Below are 22,066 nucleotides of genomic sequence, written 5' to 3'. Positions count from 1 at the left end.
CTTAACAAGCTGCTTTGCTTCTTCTTCCTCTGTCTCAGCACCCAGTATTGTCCCACCCACACAACCATCTGATTGGTTACATACAAAGCCAATCAGCAGTGTGTATTCAGAGCGGTAGCAGCCAATCAGCAGTGCGTATTCAGAGCGCATGTAGTCAATGCTTCAGCGTCGAGCAGAATAGTGTTTAGCAGGTGAGCATAAGACAGCGTACTCTCCCCAAATTATAAAAAACACCTCCCAGTCAACTACTACTAACATCACAATGAGCCTGTTGACCTTCTAGAAACTTAAACTCAGCTCGCTCGCAGTCCTGGCTTGAGGTGAAGGCTAATTAGCTTTTAGCGTAATGTTAGCTCATTTTGCTGTGTGTGTGTGTGTGTTTGGGGCAGCAAAGCCCTGTCTGTCTGTTATTTCAATTGAACTCCATGGTGTTCAGGGATGAATAGTCTCTGCTATTGCTATTGTACTATTTTTTCAGCTATAGTTACATGAACCATTAGTAATATAGCAGCCTAGTTTTGAATGGCAGGGTCCCTGCTATCACATGTTGACAAAAATATAACATTTACATGATAAAAATCTACTACAGGCTTCCCAAATGCTGTAATAAATTAAGCATGATGAGTTGACTTGAAACTGTTTAATGTTGGACTTTTTATATGTAGGAGAAAAGTTTTGCCATTTTATTTAGTCTAAGCAACAACTTGAGGCAGTTTAATGTGGATTAACGTGGGCAGAATTATTATAGTGTTCCCAATGTTAAAAGGATAAAGCCATTGTTTACAAATTTGGTAAATAAATAACCCAAAAATGTATATTTTGTAGTTTTCTTATTGTACCGAAAATTAACCGCACCGTGAGCTCTAAACCGAAGTACGTACCGAACCGAAATTTTTGTGTACCGTTACACCCCTAATAACAGATAGTAAAAACTCATTTCTATAAGAGACGGTCTACCGCCCGAATGCAGCTCAAATAGGCTCCAGCACCCCCACGACGCCGAAACGGACAAGCGGTATAAAATGGATGGATGGTCTTGGGAAAATTGATGGTTATATTATATAAATAATATTGTTGTATATTTTTCTTTTAGTTTAAATATTTAGTCTTTATTTATACACACCAAAGTTATTTTTTTCTAAATGAAGCAGATGGTTCACAACAAAAATATTTTTTCTATTTCTCTACATGTCATTTGAGGAGACATGTACATTAGGAAGGGGATTCACATGGCCCCGTATGTTGCAGTTTACCTGACACATGAAACGTGATGAACTTTAGCCACCAAATGGCAGTAGAGTGTTGAATATCTTAAAATGTGTGTTGTGGCAAGCTTGGCTTTGACCACAGCCTCAGTTGCTAAGTATAGTGGCGCTTTCCATCATTTTCATCAGACTGCAAAATGAGTCCTTAGATCCACACAGGACTGGGGCCATATGAATCGCTTTCCTTCTGTAGAACCTGATACCATTGCAAGGAGAAAAAAAAAGACCCCTCACCCTCTCATTCGAGGAAGACGTCCACACCAGCCTTGAGCTTCTTTGAAAACAAGCCTGGACAAAAACTGCGGGAAAACAGAGAAAAAGGAAAATGAAGTCCACGAAGAACAAGCTTGTGTCGTCCTGGTGCGAGACAGGTGTCCTCACCAAGCAGGCCAGCACGTCGGCCGAGATGAGCATGTAGAAGACGTTGTTCCAGCCGTACGGCGAGATCACTCCCGCCAGCAGGGGGCCCAACGCGGCTCCTGAACAACACCCTTTAATCAAGACCAGTTCTTCGCCAGCAGGACAAACATGGGGGCTCTTACCTACTGACCCCGTCCCGTCAATGATGGCCGTCACTGTGGACAAAGCTCTGGAGTTTCCTCTCAGACTCTCATGTGTGCCCTGAACGACAAAATACCCATGATGCATCAGCATGCCGCCATGTTGAGGTCACAGTAGAAAAACTGCCAAGAACATTACGAGGTCGGCAGACACAGCAGTGGTGATGAGGGCGTACGGTCCGTTCACCAAACCTCCACACAGCAGCAGCATGCCTGCACACCACACACAATCATTTTTTTGGTTAACATCAGATAATATTTGCAAATGTTTCACTTTCTTTTTTTATTCCGGTCATGCACACTAGGTTACCTTCGGCACAGTCATGTGCCTCAACGTGTTCGAAAAGGAGTAGGAAGAAGCAGAGCTTATGGGATGCAAGAATGTGATCTTACCAATTGTCGTGCCGAGGCTTCTTTGTCCAATGGAATTGTAGAGAAAAAGCTGTAAGACGGATTAGATTTATGTTAAGACCCTCAAGAGACCCCAACTCAGGAGAAAAAGGTCAACACTCACCATGGGCGCAGCAACTATCAACATGACGCAACACGTCGTGGCTCTCCCGCCGGTGTAGTCGGACACGAGGCCCGCCATGATTCCACCTGGCGGACACAACAGCAGCACACTGAGTCACATGCTCAACGTCCAGACATTAACTGTTGGACTTTGTGAAGATATGCAGCAGTGCACTCCACAAACATGGCCGCAAACGCTGCAACACATTCCACGGACACATGCTATACAACACTCCACGGACACATTTTAAAAAACAGACCACAAACACGGCGGACACATGTTATAAAACAATCCAAAAATATGGCGGATACATGTTATAAAACTGACCACAAACATGGCGGACACATGTTATAAAACAGACCACAAACACGGCGGACACATGTTATAAAACAATCCAAAAACATGGCGGATACATGTTATAAAACAGACCACAAACATGGCGGACACATGTTATAAAACAGACCACAAACACGGCGGACACATGTTATAAAACAATCCAAAAACATGGCGGATACATGTTATAAAACAGACCACAAACATGGCGGACACATGTTATAAAACAGACCACAAACATGGCGGACACATGTTATAAAACAGACCACAAACATGGCGGACACATTTTATAAAACAGACTACAAACACGGCGGACACATGTTATAAAACACTCCACAAACATGGCGGACACATGTTATAAAACAGACCACAAACATGGCGGACACATGTTATAAAACAGTCCACAAACATGGCGGACACATGTTATAAAACAGACCACAAACATGGCGGACACATGTTATAAAACAGACCACAAACATGGCGGACACATGTTATAAAACAGACCACAAACATGGCGGACACATGTTATAAAACAGACCACAAACATGGCGGACACATGTTATAAAACAGACTACAAACATGGTGGACACATGTTATAAAACAGTCCACAAACATGGCGGACACATGTTATAAAACAGACCACAAACATGGCGGACACATGTTATAAAACAGACCACAAACATGGCGGACACATGTTATAAAACAGACCACAAACATGGCGGACACATTTTATAAAACAGACTACAAACACGGCGGACACATGTTATAAAACACTCCACAAACATGGCGGACACATGTTATAAAACAGACCACAAACATGGTGGACACATGTTATAAAACAGACCACAAACATGGCGGACACATGTTATAAAACACTCCACAAACACGGCGGACACATGTTATAAAACACTCCACAAACATGGCGGACACATGTTATAAAACACTCCACAAACATGGCGGACACATGTTATAAAACACTCCACAAAATGGCGGACACATGTTATAAAACACTCCACAAACATGGCGGACACATGTTATAAAACACTCCACAAACATGGCGGACACATGTTATAAAACACTCCACAAACATGGCGGACACATGTTATAAAACAGACCACAAACATGGTGGACACATGTTATAAAACAGACCACAAACATGGCGGACACATGTTATAAAACACTCCACAAACACGGCGGACACATGTTATAAAACACTCCACAAACATGGCGGACACATGTTATAAAACACTCCACAAACATGGCGGACACATGTTATAAAACACTCCACAAAATGGCGGACACATGTTATAAAACACTCCACAAACATGGCGGACACATGTTATAAAACACTCCACAAACATGGCGGACACATGTTATAAAACACTCCACAAACATGGCGGACACATGTTATAAAACAGACCACAAACATGGCGGACACATGTTATAAAACACTACACAAACATGGCGGACACATGTTATAAAACACTACACAAACATGGCGGACACATGTTATAAAACAGACCACAAACATGGCGGACACATGTTATAAAACAGACCACAAACATGGTGGACACATGTTATAAAACCGACCACAAACATGGCGGACACATGTTATAAAACAGACCACAAACATGGCGGACACATGTTATAAAACACTCCACAAACATGGCGGACACATGTTATAAAACAGACCACAAACATGGTGGACACATGTTATAAAACTGACCACAAACATGGCGGACACATGTTATAAAACAGACCACAAACATGGCGGACACATGTTATAAAACAGACCACAAACATGGCGGATACATGTTATAAAACACTCCACAAACATGGTGGACACATGTTATAAAACACTCCACAAACATGGCGGACACATGTTATAAAACAGACCACAAACATGGCGGACACATGTTATAAAACACTCCACAAACATGGCGGACACATGTTATAAAACACTCCACAAACATGGCGGACACATGTTATAAAACAGACCACAAACATGGCGGACACATGTTATAAAACACTACACAAACATGGCGGACACATGTTATAAAACAGACCACAAACATGGCGGACACATGTTATAAAACAGACCACAAACATGGCGGACACATGTTATAAAACAGACCACAAACATGGCGGACACATGTTATAAAACAGACCACAAACATGGCGGACACATGTTATAAAACAGACCACAAACATGGTGGACACATGTTATAAAACACTCCACAAACATGGCGGACACATGTTATAAAACAGACCACAAACATGGTGGACACATGTTATAAAACCGACCACAAACATGGCGGACACATGTTATAAAACAGACCACAAACATGGCGGACACATGTTATAAAACAGACCACAAACATGGCGGACACATGTTATAAAACAGACCACAAACATGGTGGACACATGTTATAAAACACTCCACAAACATGGCGGACACATGTTATAAAACAGACCACAAACATGGCGGACACATGTTATAAAACCGACCACAAACATGGTGGACACGTTATAAAACCGACCACAAACATGGCGGACACATGTTATAAAACACTCCACAAACATGGCGGACACATGTCATAAAACAGACCACAAACATGGCGGACACATGTTATAAAACACTCCACAAACATGGCGGACACATGTCATAAAACAGACCACAAACATGGCGGACACATGTCATAAAACAGACCACAAACATGGCGGACACATGTTATAAAACACTCCACAAACATGGCGGACACATGTCATAAAACACACCACAAACATGGCGGACACATGTTATAAAACAGACTACAAACATGGCGGACACATGTTATAAAACAGACTACAAACATGGCGGACACATGTTATAAAACAGACCACAAACATGGTGGACACATGTTATAAAACAGACCACAAACATGGCGGACACATGTTATAAAACAGACCACAAACATGGTGGACACATGTTATAAAACCGACCACAAACATGGCGGACACATGTTATAAAACAGACCACAAACATGGCGGACACATGTTATAAAACAGACCACAAACATGGCGGACACATGTTATAAAACCGACCACAAACATGGCGGACACATGTTATAAAACAGACCACAAACATGGCGGACACATGTTATAAAACAGACCACAAACATGGCGGACACATGTCATAAAACAGACCACAAACATGGCGGACACATGTTATAAAACAGACCACAAACATGGCGGACACATGTTATAAAACAGACCACAAACATGGTGGACACATGTTATAAAACACTCCACAAACATGGCGGACACATGTTATAAAACAGACCACAAACATGGCGGACACATGTTATAAAACAGACCACAAACATGGGGGACACATGTTATAAAACAGACCACAAACATGGCGGACACATGTTATAAAACAGACCACAAACATGGCGGACACATGTTATAAAACAGACCACAAACATGGTGGACACATGTTATAAAACAGTCCACAAACATGGCGGACACATGTTATAAAACAGACCACAAACATGGCGGACACATGTTATAAAACAGACCACAAACATGGCGGACACATGTTATAAAACACTCCACAAACATGGCGGACACATTTTATAAAACAGACCACAAACATGGCGGACACATGTTATAAAACAGACTACAAACATGGCGGACACATGTTATAAAACAGACCACAAACATGGCGGACACATGTCATAAAACAGACCACAAACATGGCGGACACATGTTATAAAACAGACCACAAACATGGCGGACACATGTTATAAAACACTCCACAAACATGGCGGACACATGTTATAAAACACTACACAAACATGGCGGACACATGTTATAAAACAGACCACAAACATGGCGGACACATGTTATAAAACAGACCACAAACATGGCGGACACATGTCATAAAACAGACCACAAACATGGCGGACACATGTTATAAAACAGACCACAAACATGGCGGACACATGTTATAAAACACTCCACAAACATGGCGGACACATGTCATAAAACACTCCACAAACATGGGGGACACATGTTATAAAACAGACCACAAACATGGCGGACACATGTTATAAAACACTCCACAAACATGGCGGACACATGTTATAAAACACTCCACAAACATGGCGGACACATGTTATAAAACACTCCACAAACATGGCGGACACATGTTATAAAACAGACCACAAACATGGCGGACACATGTTATAAAACAGACCACAAACATGGCGGACACATGTTATAAAACAGACCACAAACATGGCGGACACATGTTATAAAACCGACCACAAACATGGCGGACACATGTTATAAAACCGACCACAAACATGGCGGACACATGTTATAAAACCGACCACAAACATGGCGGACACATGTTATAAAACACTCCACAAACATGGCGGACACATGTTATAAAACAGACCACAAACATGGCGGACACATGTTATAAAACACTCCACAAACATGGCGGACACATGTCATAAAACACACCACAAACATGGCGGACACATGTTATAAAACAGACCACAAACATGGCGGACACATGTTATAAAACAGACCACAAACATGGCGGACACATGTTATAAAACAGACCACAAACATGGTGGACACATGTTATAAAACAGACCACAAACATGGCGGACACATGTCATAAAACAGACTACAAACATGGCGGACACATGTCATAAAACAGACTACAAACATGGCGGACACATGTTATAAAACAGACCACAAACATGGCGGACACATGTTATAAAACAGACCACAAACATGGCGGACACATTTTATAAAACAGACTACAAACACGGCGGACACATGTTATAAAACACTCCACAAACATGGCGGACACATGTTATAAAACAGACCACAAACATGGCGGACACATGTTATAAAACAGACCACAAACATGGTGGACACATGTTATAAAACAGACCACAAACATGGTGGACACATGTTATAAAACAGACCACAAACATGGCGGACACGTTATAAAACAGACCACAAACATGGCGGACACATGTTATAAAACAGACCACAAACATGGTGGACACATGTTATAAAACAGTCCACAAACATGGCGGACACATGTTATAAAACAGACCACAAACATGGCGGACACATGTTATAAAACAGACCACAAACATGGCGGACACATGTTATAAAACAGACCACAAACATGGTGGACACATGTTATAAAACAGTCCACAAACATGGCGGACACATGTTATAAAACAGACCACAAACATGGCGGACACATGTTATAAAACAGACCACAAACATGGCGGACACATGTTATAAAACAGACCACAAACATGGCGGACACATGTTATAAAACACTCCACAAACATGGCGGACACATTTTATAAAACAGACCACAAACATGGCGGACACATGTTATAAAACAGACCACAAACATGGCGGACACATGTTATAAAACAGACCACAAACATGGCGGACACATGTTATAAAACACTCCACAAACATGGCGGACACATCTTATAAAACAGACCACAAACATGGCGGACACATGTTATAAAACAGACCACAAACATGGCGGACACATGTTATAAAACAGACCACAAACATGGCGGACACATGTTATAAAACACTCCACAAACATGGCGGACACATGTTATAAAACAGACTACAAACATGGCGGACACATGTTATAAAACAGACTACAAACATGGCGGACACATGTTATAAAACAGACTACAAACATGGCGGACACATGTCATAAAACACACCACAAACATGGCGGACACATGTTATAAAACAGACTACAAACATGGCGGACACATGTTATAAAACAGACTACAAACATGGTGGAAACATGTTATAAAACGCCAGTGATGAGCAAACTACTTGGAAATCGTAGTAAACTAAGCGACTAGTAACTCGCAATTAAATTCTGCCAAGGTACAGGGTAAGCTATCCCAGACAATTGTGGCAAACTACAATACAAGAAACGCGGCAAAAGTAGCTTACTACATCAACACTACGTACAATATATGTATAAATATACTTCTTAACTTAATGTGCAACTTTCCACCAAACAAATAGGCAAAGAAAAAATGCTTTATTGCAATGAACACAAACTGAAAACATGCCCTCTGTCTGGCTTTTCAACACTTGAACATTTCTTTCAAATTGCAAAGTTGTAGTAGTAGGTACCATGTACAAAATGAGGGGAAAGCCATTGGACACAAAATAAGAAAAAGGCAGCGAAACAATAATAATTAAAAAAATAATTTACCACCACAAGGGGGCGATGTTAATGTGTAGATCAGACCTGGGCAAATTAAGCCACATGCGGCCCGTAAAGCTTTTCAAACTGGCCCGCCGGACATTCCCCAATATTTTTTTTTTTAGATCTTTAAGATGGAAAGTGTGGCTGCCAGTATGATGTGCAGTGACGTGTTCAAATGACCGTAAGTCTTGAACTATACAACATATTTCAATGGTTGTAATGTGCACTTTTGCATGATAGTGTTGTCCTGATACCAATATTGCTTTGATACTTTTCGGTACTTTTCGATACTTTTCTAAATAAAGGAGACCAGAAAAAATTGCATTGTTGGCTTTTTTTTAACAAAAAATCTTAGGCTTTTAATTTTCAGAGGCGGTATGGTACCGAATATGATTCATTAGTATCGCTTTACTATACTAATACCCGTATACAGTACAACCCGACTAGTTACTATGGTAATCTACGTCACAGCAGGTCAGACGAGGCACCAAGCAGGGTGGGTGGGGAGCGTTTCCACAGAGTGTTTCCAGAGCGGCCAGCCTGAAATGTGGGTGTCAGGGACAGACGTGGAATGAGATTTTTACAAGAAAGTTCTAAAGCTTAGTAATATATCACATATATCAGATTATAGATGTTTTTTTGTTTTTTTACCCTTTACGTTCATATTTTGCTGTGTTTGTTGCATTTTTGTTGCATTTGTCTTGATTGTAAAATATGTCGATTGAGAGCGGGTGTGACGTTCATATATTCTCAATATTCAGGGTTTTATCGTTCAAAGAAAAAATACAATTCCATTCTGTTTTTAAGGCGGTCTGTCATATCATTTTTTAGCATTCAATCAGACTTTATTGTGTGGTTTTGTAATGGTTTTCCTAAAAATAGATATCCCGGCCCCCAGACACATTTTATTTTTTTTCTAAATTTGGCCCCCGAGTTAAAATAATTGCCCACGCCTGGTGTAGATGATGATCAGACACCAACCTTAAAGCTTATACCAAGTAGGAATCTGATCATCTGAGGTGCAGTAATGACAGTTTGATGGTTGATGGCTCTAAGAAGTTTTTGCCGCCATTACGAATTGGTACGAATAAGTACCGGCCAAATCTGCACTTTAGGGTGTCACTGCATTTTTACCAATTCTGTTCAAGATCTGAATTTGTGGAGCCACGTTACAAACTTTGAAAGTTTCGTGGCGAACCATTAGATCACAGTTTGGCGCCATGCCACGCCAACATCCTACAGTTGTGATCAAAATTATTCAACCCCCACACAATTTTGGTGTTTTAGCAAGTTGGACATTTATTCCGTATTTTGTTTATAGTCATATCAAATAAAGATGTGTCAAATAGACAAATGCAACTTTAAATGTAACACTGTATTTGACAAAATACCAAAAAAGGACATTTTTGTTAATATCTCATTGACAAAATGATTCAACCCCCTAGTTCCATGCATCTTTAGTACTTAGTAGAACACCCTTTGGCAGTAATGACATCCTTCAAAGGTGATACATAAGCGGACACAAGCTTCTTGCAACCATCTACAGGTATTTTAGCCCATTCCTCTTGGGCAAAGGCCTCCAGTTCATTCATATTCTTGGGCTTGCGTGCTGCAACTGCCTTCTTCAAGTCCCACCACAGCTTTTCTAGAGGATTTAGGTCTGGCGACTGTGAAGGCCACTCCAGAGTCTTCCAGCCCTTCTTCTGCAACCACTCTGATGTTGATTTGGAGGTATGCTTGGGATCCTTGTCCTGTTGGAAGGTCCAACGTCTCCCAAGCCTCAGCTTCGTCTCTGACTTCATGACATTTGCAGCTAATATATCCTGCTAGGAAATAGAATTCATAATGCCTTGAACGCGCTGGAGATTCCCGGTACCTGAGGCAGAGAAACAGCCCCAGAGCATGATTGACCCCCCACCATGCTTAACAGTAGGCCAGGTGCTCTTCTCTTTGTAAGGTTCATTTTTTCTCCTCCAGACATAACGTTGATTCAAAGGCCCAAAGAGTTGCAGTTTTGTCTCATCGCCCCATAGAACAGTTTTCCAAAACCTTTGGAGTTTGTCCAGGTGATTTTTGGCATACTGGAGTCTATTTTCTTGTGCCTGGTAGTCCGAAGTGGGGTGCGCCTGGGAGTTCTGGCATGGAGGCCTTCATCTCGTAGTGCGCCTTATTGTCTGGGACGAAACCTGCGTTCCCCCCTCTGCAATGTCCTGTTGTAGTTCCTCAGCTGTTACCCGGGGGTTTTTCACCACTGTACGCACACAGCATCCTCTTTCTACCACGCCCAGGTAGTGTTTCCACTGTGCCTTTAGCTTTAAACTTGCGAATTATGCTCCCAACTGTGTCTCTTGGAATGTGTAATGTCTTTGCTATTTTCTTATATCCATATCCTTTCTTATGAAGAGAAATTACATCATCTCGACTTCTTTGACCACTCCCTGGACTTCACCATGTTGCAAATACACCATTGACCATCTACAAGAAGCTGAGCATCACAGTCTTTTTCAATCAGTTTAATTGTTGCTCGTTATGGTTCTAATCACATGTACAGGTGTTTTCAACAACTGATTGAAAAGACAGTATTCAAATTCTGTTCTTAAGAGTTATGATCTATCTTCAAGGGGTTGAATCATTTTGTCAACGAGATATAAAGAGAAATGACACTGTTTGGTATGTTACAAAATATAATGTTGTAATTCAAGTTGCATTTGTCTATTTAATGCATCTTTATTTGATATGACTATAAACAAAATACGGAATAAATGTCCTACTTGCTAAAACACCAAAATTGTGTGGGGGTTGAAATATTTTGATCACAACTGTATAGCTTTGGCAAAATCCCTGTCTTGTATTTGTCATTTTAACCGCTACTCATTTGGTCCAAGTCCCTTGAAAGAGCTATGAAAGTACGACACCTGTTTTTGACGGAAACCAAGTTACCGTCCTGACTTCCTGTTTTTAAAAATGGGTTCTTGAGGCTTTGGTGCGTCCTGTCATGACTGACGTCTCCAGCGTTTTTGTGACGACATGTCAATTTGGTGGCAGAAGCTAATTTTTTCTAATTTTCAAAAGGGGCGCTGTAGAGTCAGTATTGAAATTTCCTGTTAGGTACACACAAAGTGACACATTTTTCACCAGACCAGACGTGCTTGCAAAAACTGGTGAGTTGTTGTGCATGACTAAGTCCTCGTCAATGTGATCCAAGTTTGACAAAAATAATGCACGGAGCAACTACAATTGGGCTCTCACAATTTTTGCGACTCTGGCCCAAACAATATTAAAACAACACCAAAATATACTCCCTATTCCAGGGGTGTCAAACTCAAATACAGAGTGGGCCAAAATTTTAAACGGAACAAAGCCGCGGGCCTAGGTTGAACAAATTAACCTTTTAATAGGGACCCAAACAAGTTTTGCATTAAATATTGAACAAGCAAGGCTTATATAACTTTAGTGAAATGAAAATCCAGTTTCAAATAATAATAATAGTAATTAAAAGAATATCAATGGCATATCAAATAAAATTTAAATAAACATTTTATGTCTTTTTTTCTATTTGCAATCTTCTGAGGTAAATATCAAATTTTTTCCACAGGCTAATAATAAATTTGAAAATACAATAACAATAATGAATGAACCAAACATTCAAGCCTTGAAGTAGCAAGAGAAAATGCATGAATAAAATGTTAATTATTGGTCAGTTTGCTGGAAGTTTCCCGGAAGAGTAAGTGCTGCAAGGGTTTCTGGGTATTTGTTCTGTTGTGTTACGGTGCGGATGTTCACCCGAAATGTGTTTGTCATTCTTGTTTGGTGTGGGTTCACAGTGTGGCGCATATTTGTAACAGTGCTAAAGTTGTTTATACGGCCACCCTCAGTGTGACCTGTATGACTGTTGACCAAGTATGCCTTGCATTCACTTGTGCGTCTGTGTGTGTGTAAAAGCCACAAATATTATGTGACACGCTGTTAGAATGGAGGAAAAGCGGACGTGACGACAGGTTGTAGAGAACGCTAAAGGCAGTGCCTTAAATGCACGTCCCCAATATAGGTGTCCAGGTGGAAATCGGTAGAAATTCGGGAGAATGGTTGCCCCGGGAGATTTTCGGGAGGGGCACTGAACTTTGGGAGTCTACCGGGAAAATTAGGAGGGTTGGCAAGTATGAGTATTAGCGGTGAATGCGGTGTTACAGCGGCACCGACGCTGTATAACACCGGCGGGCCAGCTCTAATGCTAAATTGATATTGCCAGATTTGGCCCGCGGGCCAGAGTTTGACCCCCATGCCCTATTGGAATGGGGACGTATTAGCACGAGATAAATAATAGAAACCAAAGTAGCAAAATGAAAATAACCTGGTCCAAGCCAGGTGCAAAACATCTGTCTCAAAAAACACAACAAACTTTATATGAACAGAAATCAATAAAATAAAACATGTTTTTTGGCCAGGACTGGAATCCTGTGCACTGTCAGGTTAGCCAGAACAAAACAGAACGTTTATCAAATGTTAACAAGAGTGCCAATTAAATAAAAGTGCAGGTAAATGACCTACTGATACACCCTGGAAGAAACATGGTTATTTAAACAAACAAAAGAGCAAATGGTGCATCAAAATACTACGTTTATGGAGTGCATAATCATGTGGTTAACGCCACAGCTGTGGGTTGTTACGATTTTGCTTCATGCTTTTGATGGCTTCCTGTCCACTTAAGATGTGACTTTAAGGTTTTACTACTTACGTATAAAATACTACACGGTCTAGCTCCATCCTATCTTGCCGATTGTATTGTACCATATGTCCTGGCAAGAAATCTGCGTTCAAAAGAGTACGGCTTATTAGTGATTCCCAAAGCCCAAAAAAAGTCTGCGGGCTAGAGAGCGTTTTCCGTTCGGGCTCCAGTACTCTGGAATGCCCTCCCGGTAACAGTTTGAGATGCTACCTCAGTAGAAGCATTTAAGTCTCACCTTAAAACTCATTTGTATACTCTAGCCTTTAAATAGATCTCCTTTTTAGACCAGTTGATCTGCCGCTTCTTTTCTTTTTCTCCTATGTCCCCCCCTCCCTTGTGGAGGGGGTCCGGTCCGATGACCATGGATGAAGTACTGGCTGTCCAGAGTCGGGACCCAGGATGGACCGCTCGCCTGTGTATCGGTTGGGAACATCTCTACGCTGCTGATCCGCCTCCGCTTGGGATGGTTTCCTGTGGACGGGACTCTCGCCGCCGTCTTGTATCCGCTTTGAACTGAACTCTCCCGGCTGTGTTGGAGCCACTATGGATTGAACTTTCACAGTATCATGTTAGACCCGCTCGACATCCATTGCTTTCGGTCCCCTCGAGGGGGGGGGGGGGTTGCCCACATTTGAGGTCCTCTCCAAGGTTTCTCATAGTCAGCATTGTCACTGGCGTCCCACTGGGTGTGAATTCTCCCTGCCCACTGGGTGTGAGTTTTCCTTGCCCTTATGTGGGTTCTTCCGAGGATGTTGTAGTCATAATGGTTTGTACAGTCCTTTGAGACATTTGTGATTTAGGGCTATATAAATAAACATTGATTGATGGTACACTATATTGCCAAAAGTATTTGGCCACCTGCCTTGACTCACATACGAATGTGAAATGCCATTCCATTCCTAACCCATAGTGTTCAATATGATGCCGGTCCACATTTTCCAGCTACTACTGCTTCAATTCTTCTGGGAAGCCTGTCCTCAAGGTTGCGGAGTGTGTTTGTAGGAATTTTCTACCATTCTTCCAAAAGCGCATTGATGAGGTCACACGCCGAGAAGGCCTGGCTCTCAGTCTCCGTTCATCATCCCAACAAAATTGTTGTCATCTAAGCTACTGTATATTTACTGCCAGTGTTCTGGATAAAAAAAACAATATTTTATTAATCATATTCAAAAACATTGATTTAGATTACGGACACCATAATGCTTTGTGTCATTATTGTTGGCTTTGGGGTTTTTTTGTGCTTTTTTTTCCAACTTTTGCTGTTTTTTGTTTTGCTTTTTTAATGTGCCTAGGGCTAATAACAAAAAACTCAGGGGCCACACACGGCCTCCCTGCCGCATCTTAGACACCCCAGCTGTAGAAGATGAATGTTCATGGCCAGTATAGTCTCAGTACTGTAGTCATTTTGTCCGTCCTATAGTCAGCTTACGCCAGTGCCGGATGTATTAAAATCAGCTGTAGACCTGGCAGGTTTATCCTCTGTGACAAAAAGGGGATAAACGGGGAAGTCCTTATTTAGCTGCCGCCTTGTCTTATCATAAGAAGCATTTAAGTCTCATCTTAAAACTCATCTGTATACTCTAGCCTTTAAATAGACCTCCTTTTTAGACCAGTTGATCTGCCGCTTCTTTTCTTTCTCCTATGTCCCCCCCTCCCTTGTGGAGGGGGTCCGGTCCGATGACCATGGATGAAGTACTGACTGTCCAGAGTCGAGACCCAGGATGGACCGCTCGTCGGGACCCAGGATGGACCGTTCGCCTGTATCGGTTGGGGACATCTCTACGCTGCTGATCCGCTTGAGATGGTTTCCTGTGGACGGGACTCTCACTGCTGTCTTGGAGCCACTATAGATTGAACTTTCACAGTATCATGTTAGACCCGCTCGACATCCATTGCTTTCGGTCCCCTAGAGGGGGGGGGTTGCCCACATCTGAGGTCCTCTCCAAGGTTTCTCATAGTCAGCATTGTCACTGGCGTCCCACTGAATGTGAATTCTCCCTGCCCACTGGGTGTGAGTTTTCCTTGCCCTTTTGTGGGTTCTTCCGAGGATGTTGTAGTCGTAATGATTTGTGCAGTCCTTTGAGACATTTGTGATTTGGGGCTATATAAATAAACATTGATTGATCATATATTATTGCCTTTGCACAAGCCAATTTTTACTTTTGTATGCACAATAAATCAACACAAACTCTGTACTTTGGAGCAATGTTCACGGACTCTAGTATCTGGCTTGTTAGCTTTCCGTGGCAGGCAAGCGCAGATGGTCGTGGTTAAGGGAAGAGTTGTTTGGTGTTGTCCTTAGTAGGCGCGGGCGCAACCATCCTAGTGGATCTGCGTTACGCATACGGTGGATGTCGGGCAGGTAAGTCCCGCTTGCGAAGTGCTCACAGCGAACATGGTGATGCCTATTACGGACCCGAACATGTGCGGGCACGACTGCCAGCAGGCAGACCCGTGTTACGCGTGAGAGGGTGACGGGTAGGGCAGAGGGAGGGCCTGGTTACGAGCCCTTAGTATGAGCGGGCGCGAGTCCAATCAGCAGACCCGCGTTACGCATACGGTGGGAGGCGGACCGGGGAACTCTCCTGCGACGCGCACAAAGCAACCTCGGGGATTCCTGTCACGGGACCCTGACGAGTGTGAGCCTGGCTACTGACAAGTGGACTCAGGTTACGCCTGTTGGGAGTGACGGACAGGTGAAACCCTGGCTATAAGTCTGAACTACTGCCTGGCTTATAAAAAAGGGGAAGCCACACAGAGGGAGGGCTTGACCATGTCCTTAACCTCTGTGAAAAGAATCTTTATTATTTTGAAGCAATTCACACTACAAATTGGTAGTGGCATAACCTGGAGGGTCTCCAGCAACAGTGAACTCTGGTGGGTTTACTTTTTCGCTTCGGTGCCGGCTCACTCATGAGAGCCGGACCTTAAGGGAACACAACTTAGGAGCGTCGGTACAGGCTCATTCCCGGGAGCCGGGCCATGAAGGATCATTATGCATTGTTGGAGGCTAGAAAATGTCCGATGCGTTGCAACAATCAGCCTTAGTGCATTGTTGCGGCGCGAAGATTTTTGAGCACATCATGAAATGAGCGTTTGCAAGACGAGCGGGCGGGTGTAGTGGTCGGCGGGGTGGGGCCGCGGTGTCGAGAGTCGTGGGATGAGAGGCAGAGGCTTGTGTGTTTCCTGATTGCGGTTCTGTTGGTCACTTCCCGGGTGGGGTTGTCACTTACCGATGTCATATTAATCAGGGTTTTACTTGCGTTCAAAATCAAATTTTGTGCCGCCCCCAAGCCAGAGCGATTGATATCATATGCTCAACACAGAGTAAAGAGAGCAAGTCAGTTTGGACATTTGGACAGTCCAAACTGACTTGGAGAAGTTCCTCTCTGGCTTTGAGTCACCTGAGTGCTGACTCAGCTGATTGTTCAATGTTTGGTGGTGAACAATCCGTAGAAGACATGGGCATGATGAACTATAAAAAAGAAATGACGTAAAAAAAAAAAAACAGAGCGATTGATGTCTCTCTGTGGCAACTATGTATTTTTATCCAATCCAATCCACTTTATTTATATAGCACATTTAAACAACAATAACGTTTCCAAAGTGCTGCACAGCCATGTTAAAAACAATTGTAAAAAAATAAAAAATAAAAATAAAATGAAAAATATATATATATATATATATATATATATACATATTATGCTCCACTAATGACTGAATATACATATTATGCTCCACTAATGACTGAATAAAAACAAAAAATCAATAAATATAAAACCAATAAAAACAATATAAAAACAAATAAGATTAAAAACTATTTTAAAGGGTAAAATTAATTAAAACAGTAAAATAGAAATCAAAGTGTATAAAAAACACAGAGGACAACAGAGAACAGAGGACCACACAACTCACATAGTGTTAAAAGCCAAAGAATAAAAGTGGGTCTTAAGACGAGACTTAAAACACTCCACTGTGGAAGCAGTTTGAACATGGAGCGGCTGAGTGTTCCAGAGCTTAGGGCCGACCACAGAGAAGGCCCTGTCTCCCCTGGTCTTAAGTCTGGTCTTGGGCACCACGAGCTGAAACTGGCTCTCGGACCTCAGAGCGCGCGCAGGAATTTAAATTTGGATAAGGTCCGAGATATATTGAGGTGCCAGTCCATGTAAAGATTTAAAAACAAACAGCAATGTTTTAAAATCAATCAATTTTTACTGCAGTTGCACGCGATAGAGGTGCTATATCGACAGCAGTGCACCAGAAAGACCTGAAGCAACTACCGTACACTGAAAAAAATAACTTATAAGATTCATCCATCCATTTCCTACCGCTTATTCCCTTTTGGGGTCGCGGGGGGCGCTGGCGCCTATCTCAGCTACAATCGGGCGGAAGGCGGTGTACACCCTGGACAAGTCGCCACCTCATCGCAGGGCCAACACAGATAGACAGACAACATTCACACTCACATTCACACACTAGGGCCAATTTAGTGTTGCCAATCAACCTATCCCCAGGTGCATGTCTTTGGAAGTGGGAGGAAGCCGGAGTACCCGTAGGGAACCCACGCATTCACGGGGAGAACATGCAAACTCCACACAGAAAGATCCCGAGCATGGATTTGAACCCAGGACTGCGGGAACTTCGTATTGTGAGGCAGACGCACTAACCCCTCTGCCACCGTGAAGCCCAAGATTTACTTGAAAAAACTATTGTAAGTATTTGCACGCGAATGATTTAGGTAAAATTTAATGCTGCAATATCAAGTAACACTCACTTAAAAGATAAATGGGTTGTACTTGTAAAGCGCTTTTCTACCTTCAAGGTACTCAAAGCGCTTTGACACTACTTCCACATTTACCCATTCACAAACACATTCACACACTGATGGAGGGAGCTGCCATGCAAGGCGCCAACCAGCACCCATCAGGAGCAAGGGTGAAGTGTCTTGCTCAGGACACAACGGACATGACGAAGTTGGTACTAGGTTGGATTTGAACCAGGGACCCTCGGGTTGCGCACGACCACTATCCCACCGCGCCACGCCGTCCCCACTTGCCAGTATCAAGTAAATTCTACTTACACAGTTGTGAAGATTAACAGTTACAGTTACTTAATTACATCCAAGTTTTAAGATATATTTATATAAACAAATTGAGTAAAGTCTACTTGTTTTTCATCGGCAAGGACATCATTTTACTCAAAATATTAAGTAAATTTTATATACCGTATTTCCTTGAATAGCCACCGGGGCGCTAATTAATTTAAAACCTCTTCTCACTCCTGCGCTTATCAATGGCATGCAGTTAAAATCTGAGTGTGATAAAAAAAATTTAAGAACATTTTTTTTCTGCGGCCGCTCTGCAACGTGTCATCGCGCCCACTTTTACACCCTGATGTCTGCGTGCCGGAAGGACGCATGCATTTCGCTGTTTCACATACGAGATCGCAATGCATACTTGTTCAACAGCCATACCTTTTACACTGACGGTTGTGAAATAAACAACTTTAACATTCTTACTAATATGCGCCACACTCTGTGAACCCACACCAAACACATTTCTGGAGAACATCGTCTCTGTAACACATTACAAACGCAAGATAAGAATTATTGCAGTGCTCTGTGAAGCGATCCTAACGGCCGGAGCAGGGCCAGTCGGTCAGAGCCTGTTGTGTTGTGCGCATGCGTCGTCGTGCATGCGTTTCAAAACACTATATTTTCAGAGTAAAATTTATGTAATATTTTTAGGTTTATGTACGTACAACTATTAAACATTTAAATCATGGGTGTCAAACTCTGGCCCGCGGGCCAAATTTGGCCCACCGTGTAATTTCATTTGGCCCTTGAGGCAATGTCAAATTAACATTAGAGCTGGCCCGGCGGTATTATACAGCATTCACCGCTAATTCTCATACTTGCTAACCCTCCCGATTTCCCAAGAGACTCCCGAAGTTCAGTGCCACTCCCGAAAATCTCCCGGGGCAACCGTTCTCCCGACTTTCTCACGAGTTACGCCCGGATAACAATATTGGGGGCGAGCCTTAAAGGCACCTTTAACCTGCCGTCACGTCCGCTTTTCCTCCATACAAACAGCGTGCCGGCCCAGTCACATAATATGTGCGGCTTCCACACACACAAGTGAATGCCATGCATACTTCGTCAACAGCCATACAGGTCACAATGAGGCTGGCCGTATAAACAACTTTAACACTGTTACAAATATGCACCACACTGTGAACCCACACGAAACAAAAATGACAAACACATTTCGGGAGAACATCCGCACCGTAACACAACATAAACACAACAGAATAATAACCCAGAACCCTTTGCGACACTAACTCTTCCGGGACGCTACAATATACACCCACTGCTACCACCGCATTATTTTATTTTCAAATGTATTAGCCTGCGGAAAAAGTTAATGTTGATATTTACCTCAGAAGGCTGCAAATAGAAAAGAAGCATACATTTTTTTATTTGAATTTTATTCAATATACCATTGATGTTTTTCCTTTGTCTTTTGAAAGTTGATTTTGCACTATTAAGTTATATAAGCGTCTTGTTCCATATTCAGTGTTAAAGTGAATCAGTGTAGCAAACTGAGCAATAATTTACCTTTTTTATGCATGCACTTTCTCTTGCTACTTCAAAGCTTGAATGTTTGATTCATTCCTTATAGTTATTTTATTTTCAAATATATCATTAGCCGGTGGAAAGGTTCATTTTGATGTTTCCCTCAGAAGCTTGCAAATAGAAAAGAGGCATTCAATTTTCATTTAGATTTTTTTTGATATGCCATTGATATTTATTATTAGTAGTATTATTTGAAACTCGATTTTGCATGTCACTATAAAGTTATGTAAGCCTTGCTTGTTCCATATTCAATGCAAAACTTGTTTGAGTCCCTATTAAAACGTTCATTTGTTCAACCTTGGCCCGCGGCTTTGTTCAGTTTTAAATTTTGGCCCACTCTGTATTTGCCCTGCTTTAAGTAGTATGAGGAAACATAAGTAAAACTTACTCCTCCCCCATAATTCATGTATTACGTTAATAAAATGTTTAATTTTACTTAAGAAACTCTAGTTCTTACTGAATGTTAAAAATAACAGGTACAAATTATGACAGTTACTCTAATAGAGTTTACAGCACCAAAAAGTCACTTTTTTCAGTGTAGAAGAACCAGATCGACTCGTATTTGTTCCCGCTAATTGGTGCATAACATTGACCGCCACAACAAGTGGATTTCTGTCATACAAAGCATGATACGGAGGGATCACTTGACTCCTATACAACACTGACTGTGCTGTGAACATTTTGCCTCTGGTAAGTGAACACAGCTAGTAGTGTTAGCTTTGTTTCCAACCTTTTCTGACTAATTATAAGAGATCAATTGATTAAAGAATTTATAAGAAGTTTGCATTAGATCAGGTAGAGTTTCATGACGGCACAGATTGACTGGTACAAGGTCAACTAAAAGGAGTTACCCCAAGAAAGCATTACAAGCATGTCGTGTTTATCAAAAAAAAAAAAAAAAAAAGAGTAACGTTTATGTTTTTTACCATTGCAGATAAGGCAGGCAAAATCAGCCACTACTTTAAAAAGTGATCTCGCGAGGAGGGAAGTCAAAAATCAAGGTAAAACAGAGCAGAGAAATGAACTTAACAGGCAGTTCAAATGTAGTAACTCATGGTGGTGACAACATGGTCCTGCAATGAGGTGGCGACTTGTCCAGGGTGTACCCCGCTTACCGCCCGAATGCAACTGAGATAGGCTCCCACCCCCCCGCGAACCCGAAAGGGACAAGCGCTAGAAAATGGATGGATGGATGGATGGTGACAACATTTGGAAATTTTTGTCTACAGAGCTCTTGAAGGCTGCTTGAAAATCATCTACAAACCCCGTTTCCATATGAGTTGGGAAATTGTGTTAGATGTAAATACAAACAGAATACAATGATTTGCAAATCCTTTTCAACCCATATTCAATTGAATGCACTACAAAGACAAGATATTTGATGTTCAAACTCATAACCTTTGTTTTTTTTGTGAATAAAAATTTATTTTGAATTTCATGGCTGCAACACGAGCCAAAGTAGTTGGGAAAGGGCATGTTCACCACTGTGTTACATCACCTTTTCATTTAACAACACTCAATAAACGTTTGGGAAGTGAGGAAACTAATTGTTGAAGCTTTGAAAGTGGAATTCTTTCCCATTCTTGTTTTATGTAGAGCTTCAGTCCTTCAACAGTCCGGGGTCTCCGCTGTCATATGTCACGCTTCATAATGTGCCACACATTTTCGATGGGAGACAGGTCTGGACTGCAGGCGGGCCAGGAAAGTACCCGCACTCTTCTTTTACGAAGCCACGTTGTTGTAACAAGTGCTCAATGTGGCTT

The 22,066-nt window shown here is 42.0% G+C and overlaps 1 protein-coding gene across 4 annotated transcripts in view; it reads right to left on the bottom strand.

Moving 5' to 3' along the window:
* slc37a2 (solute carrier family 37 member 2) overlaps positions 1-22,066 on the bottom strand; it is a 51,909-nt gene that overhangs the window by 12,474 nt on the left and 17,369 nt on the right. For all 4 annotated transcript variants that reach the window (XM_061899038.1, XM_061899036.1, XM_061899039.1 and 1 more), the window contains exons 13-18: positions 2,340-2,425; positions 2,219-2,267; positions 1,965-2,038; positions 1,808-1,886; positions 1,647-1,744; positions 1,500-1,564 (exon numbers count right to left, since the gene is read on the bottom strand). In XM_061899038.1, the coding sequence (XP_061755022.1) occupies positions 1,500-1,564; positions 1,647-1,744; positions 1,808-1,886; positions 1,965-2,038; positions 2,219-2,267; positions 2,340-2,425 (451 nt within the window). The remainder of the gene's footprint in view (positions 1-1,499; positions 1,565-1,646; positions 1,745-1,807; positions 1,887-1,964; positions 2,039-2,218; positions 2,268-2,339; positions 2,426-22,066) is intronic.

Source organism: Nerophis ophidion, linkage group LG04, assembly GCF_033978795.1.
Source record: "Nerophis ophidion isolate RoL-2023_Sa linkage group LG04, RoL_Noph_v1.0, whole genome shotgun sequence".
In the NCBI taxonomy this organism is placed as follows: Eukaryota; Metazoa; Chordata; class Actinopteri; order Syngnathiformes; family Syngnathidae; genus Nerophis; species Nerophis ophidion.
This window is presented reverse-complemented; position numbering and strand designations above follow the sequence as displayed.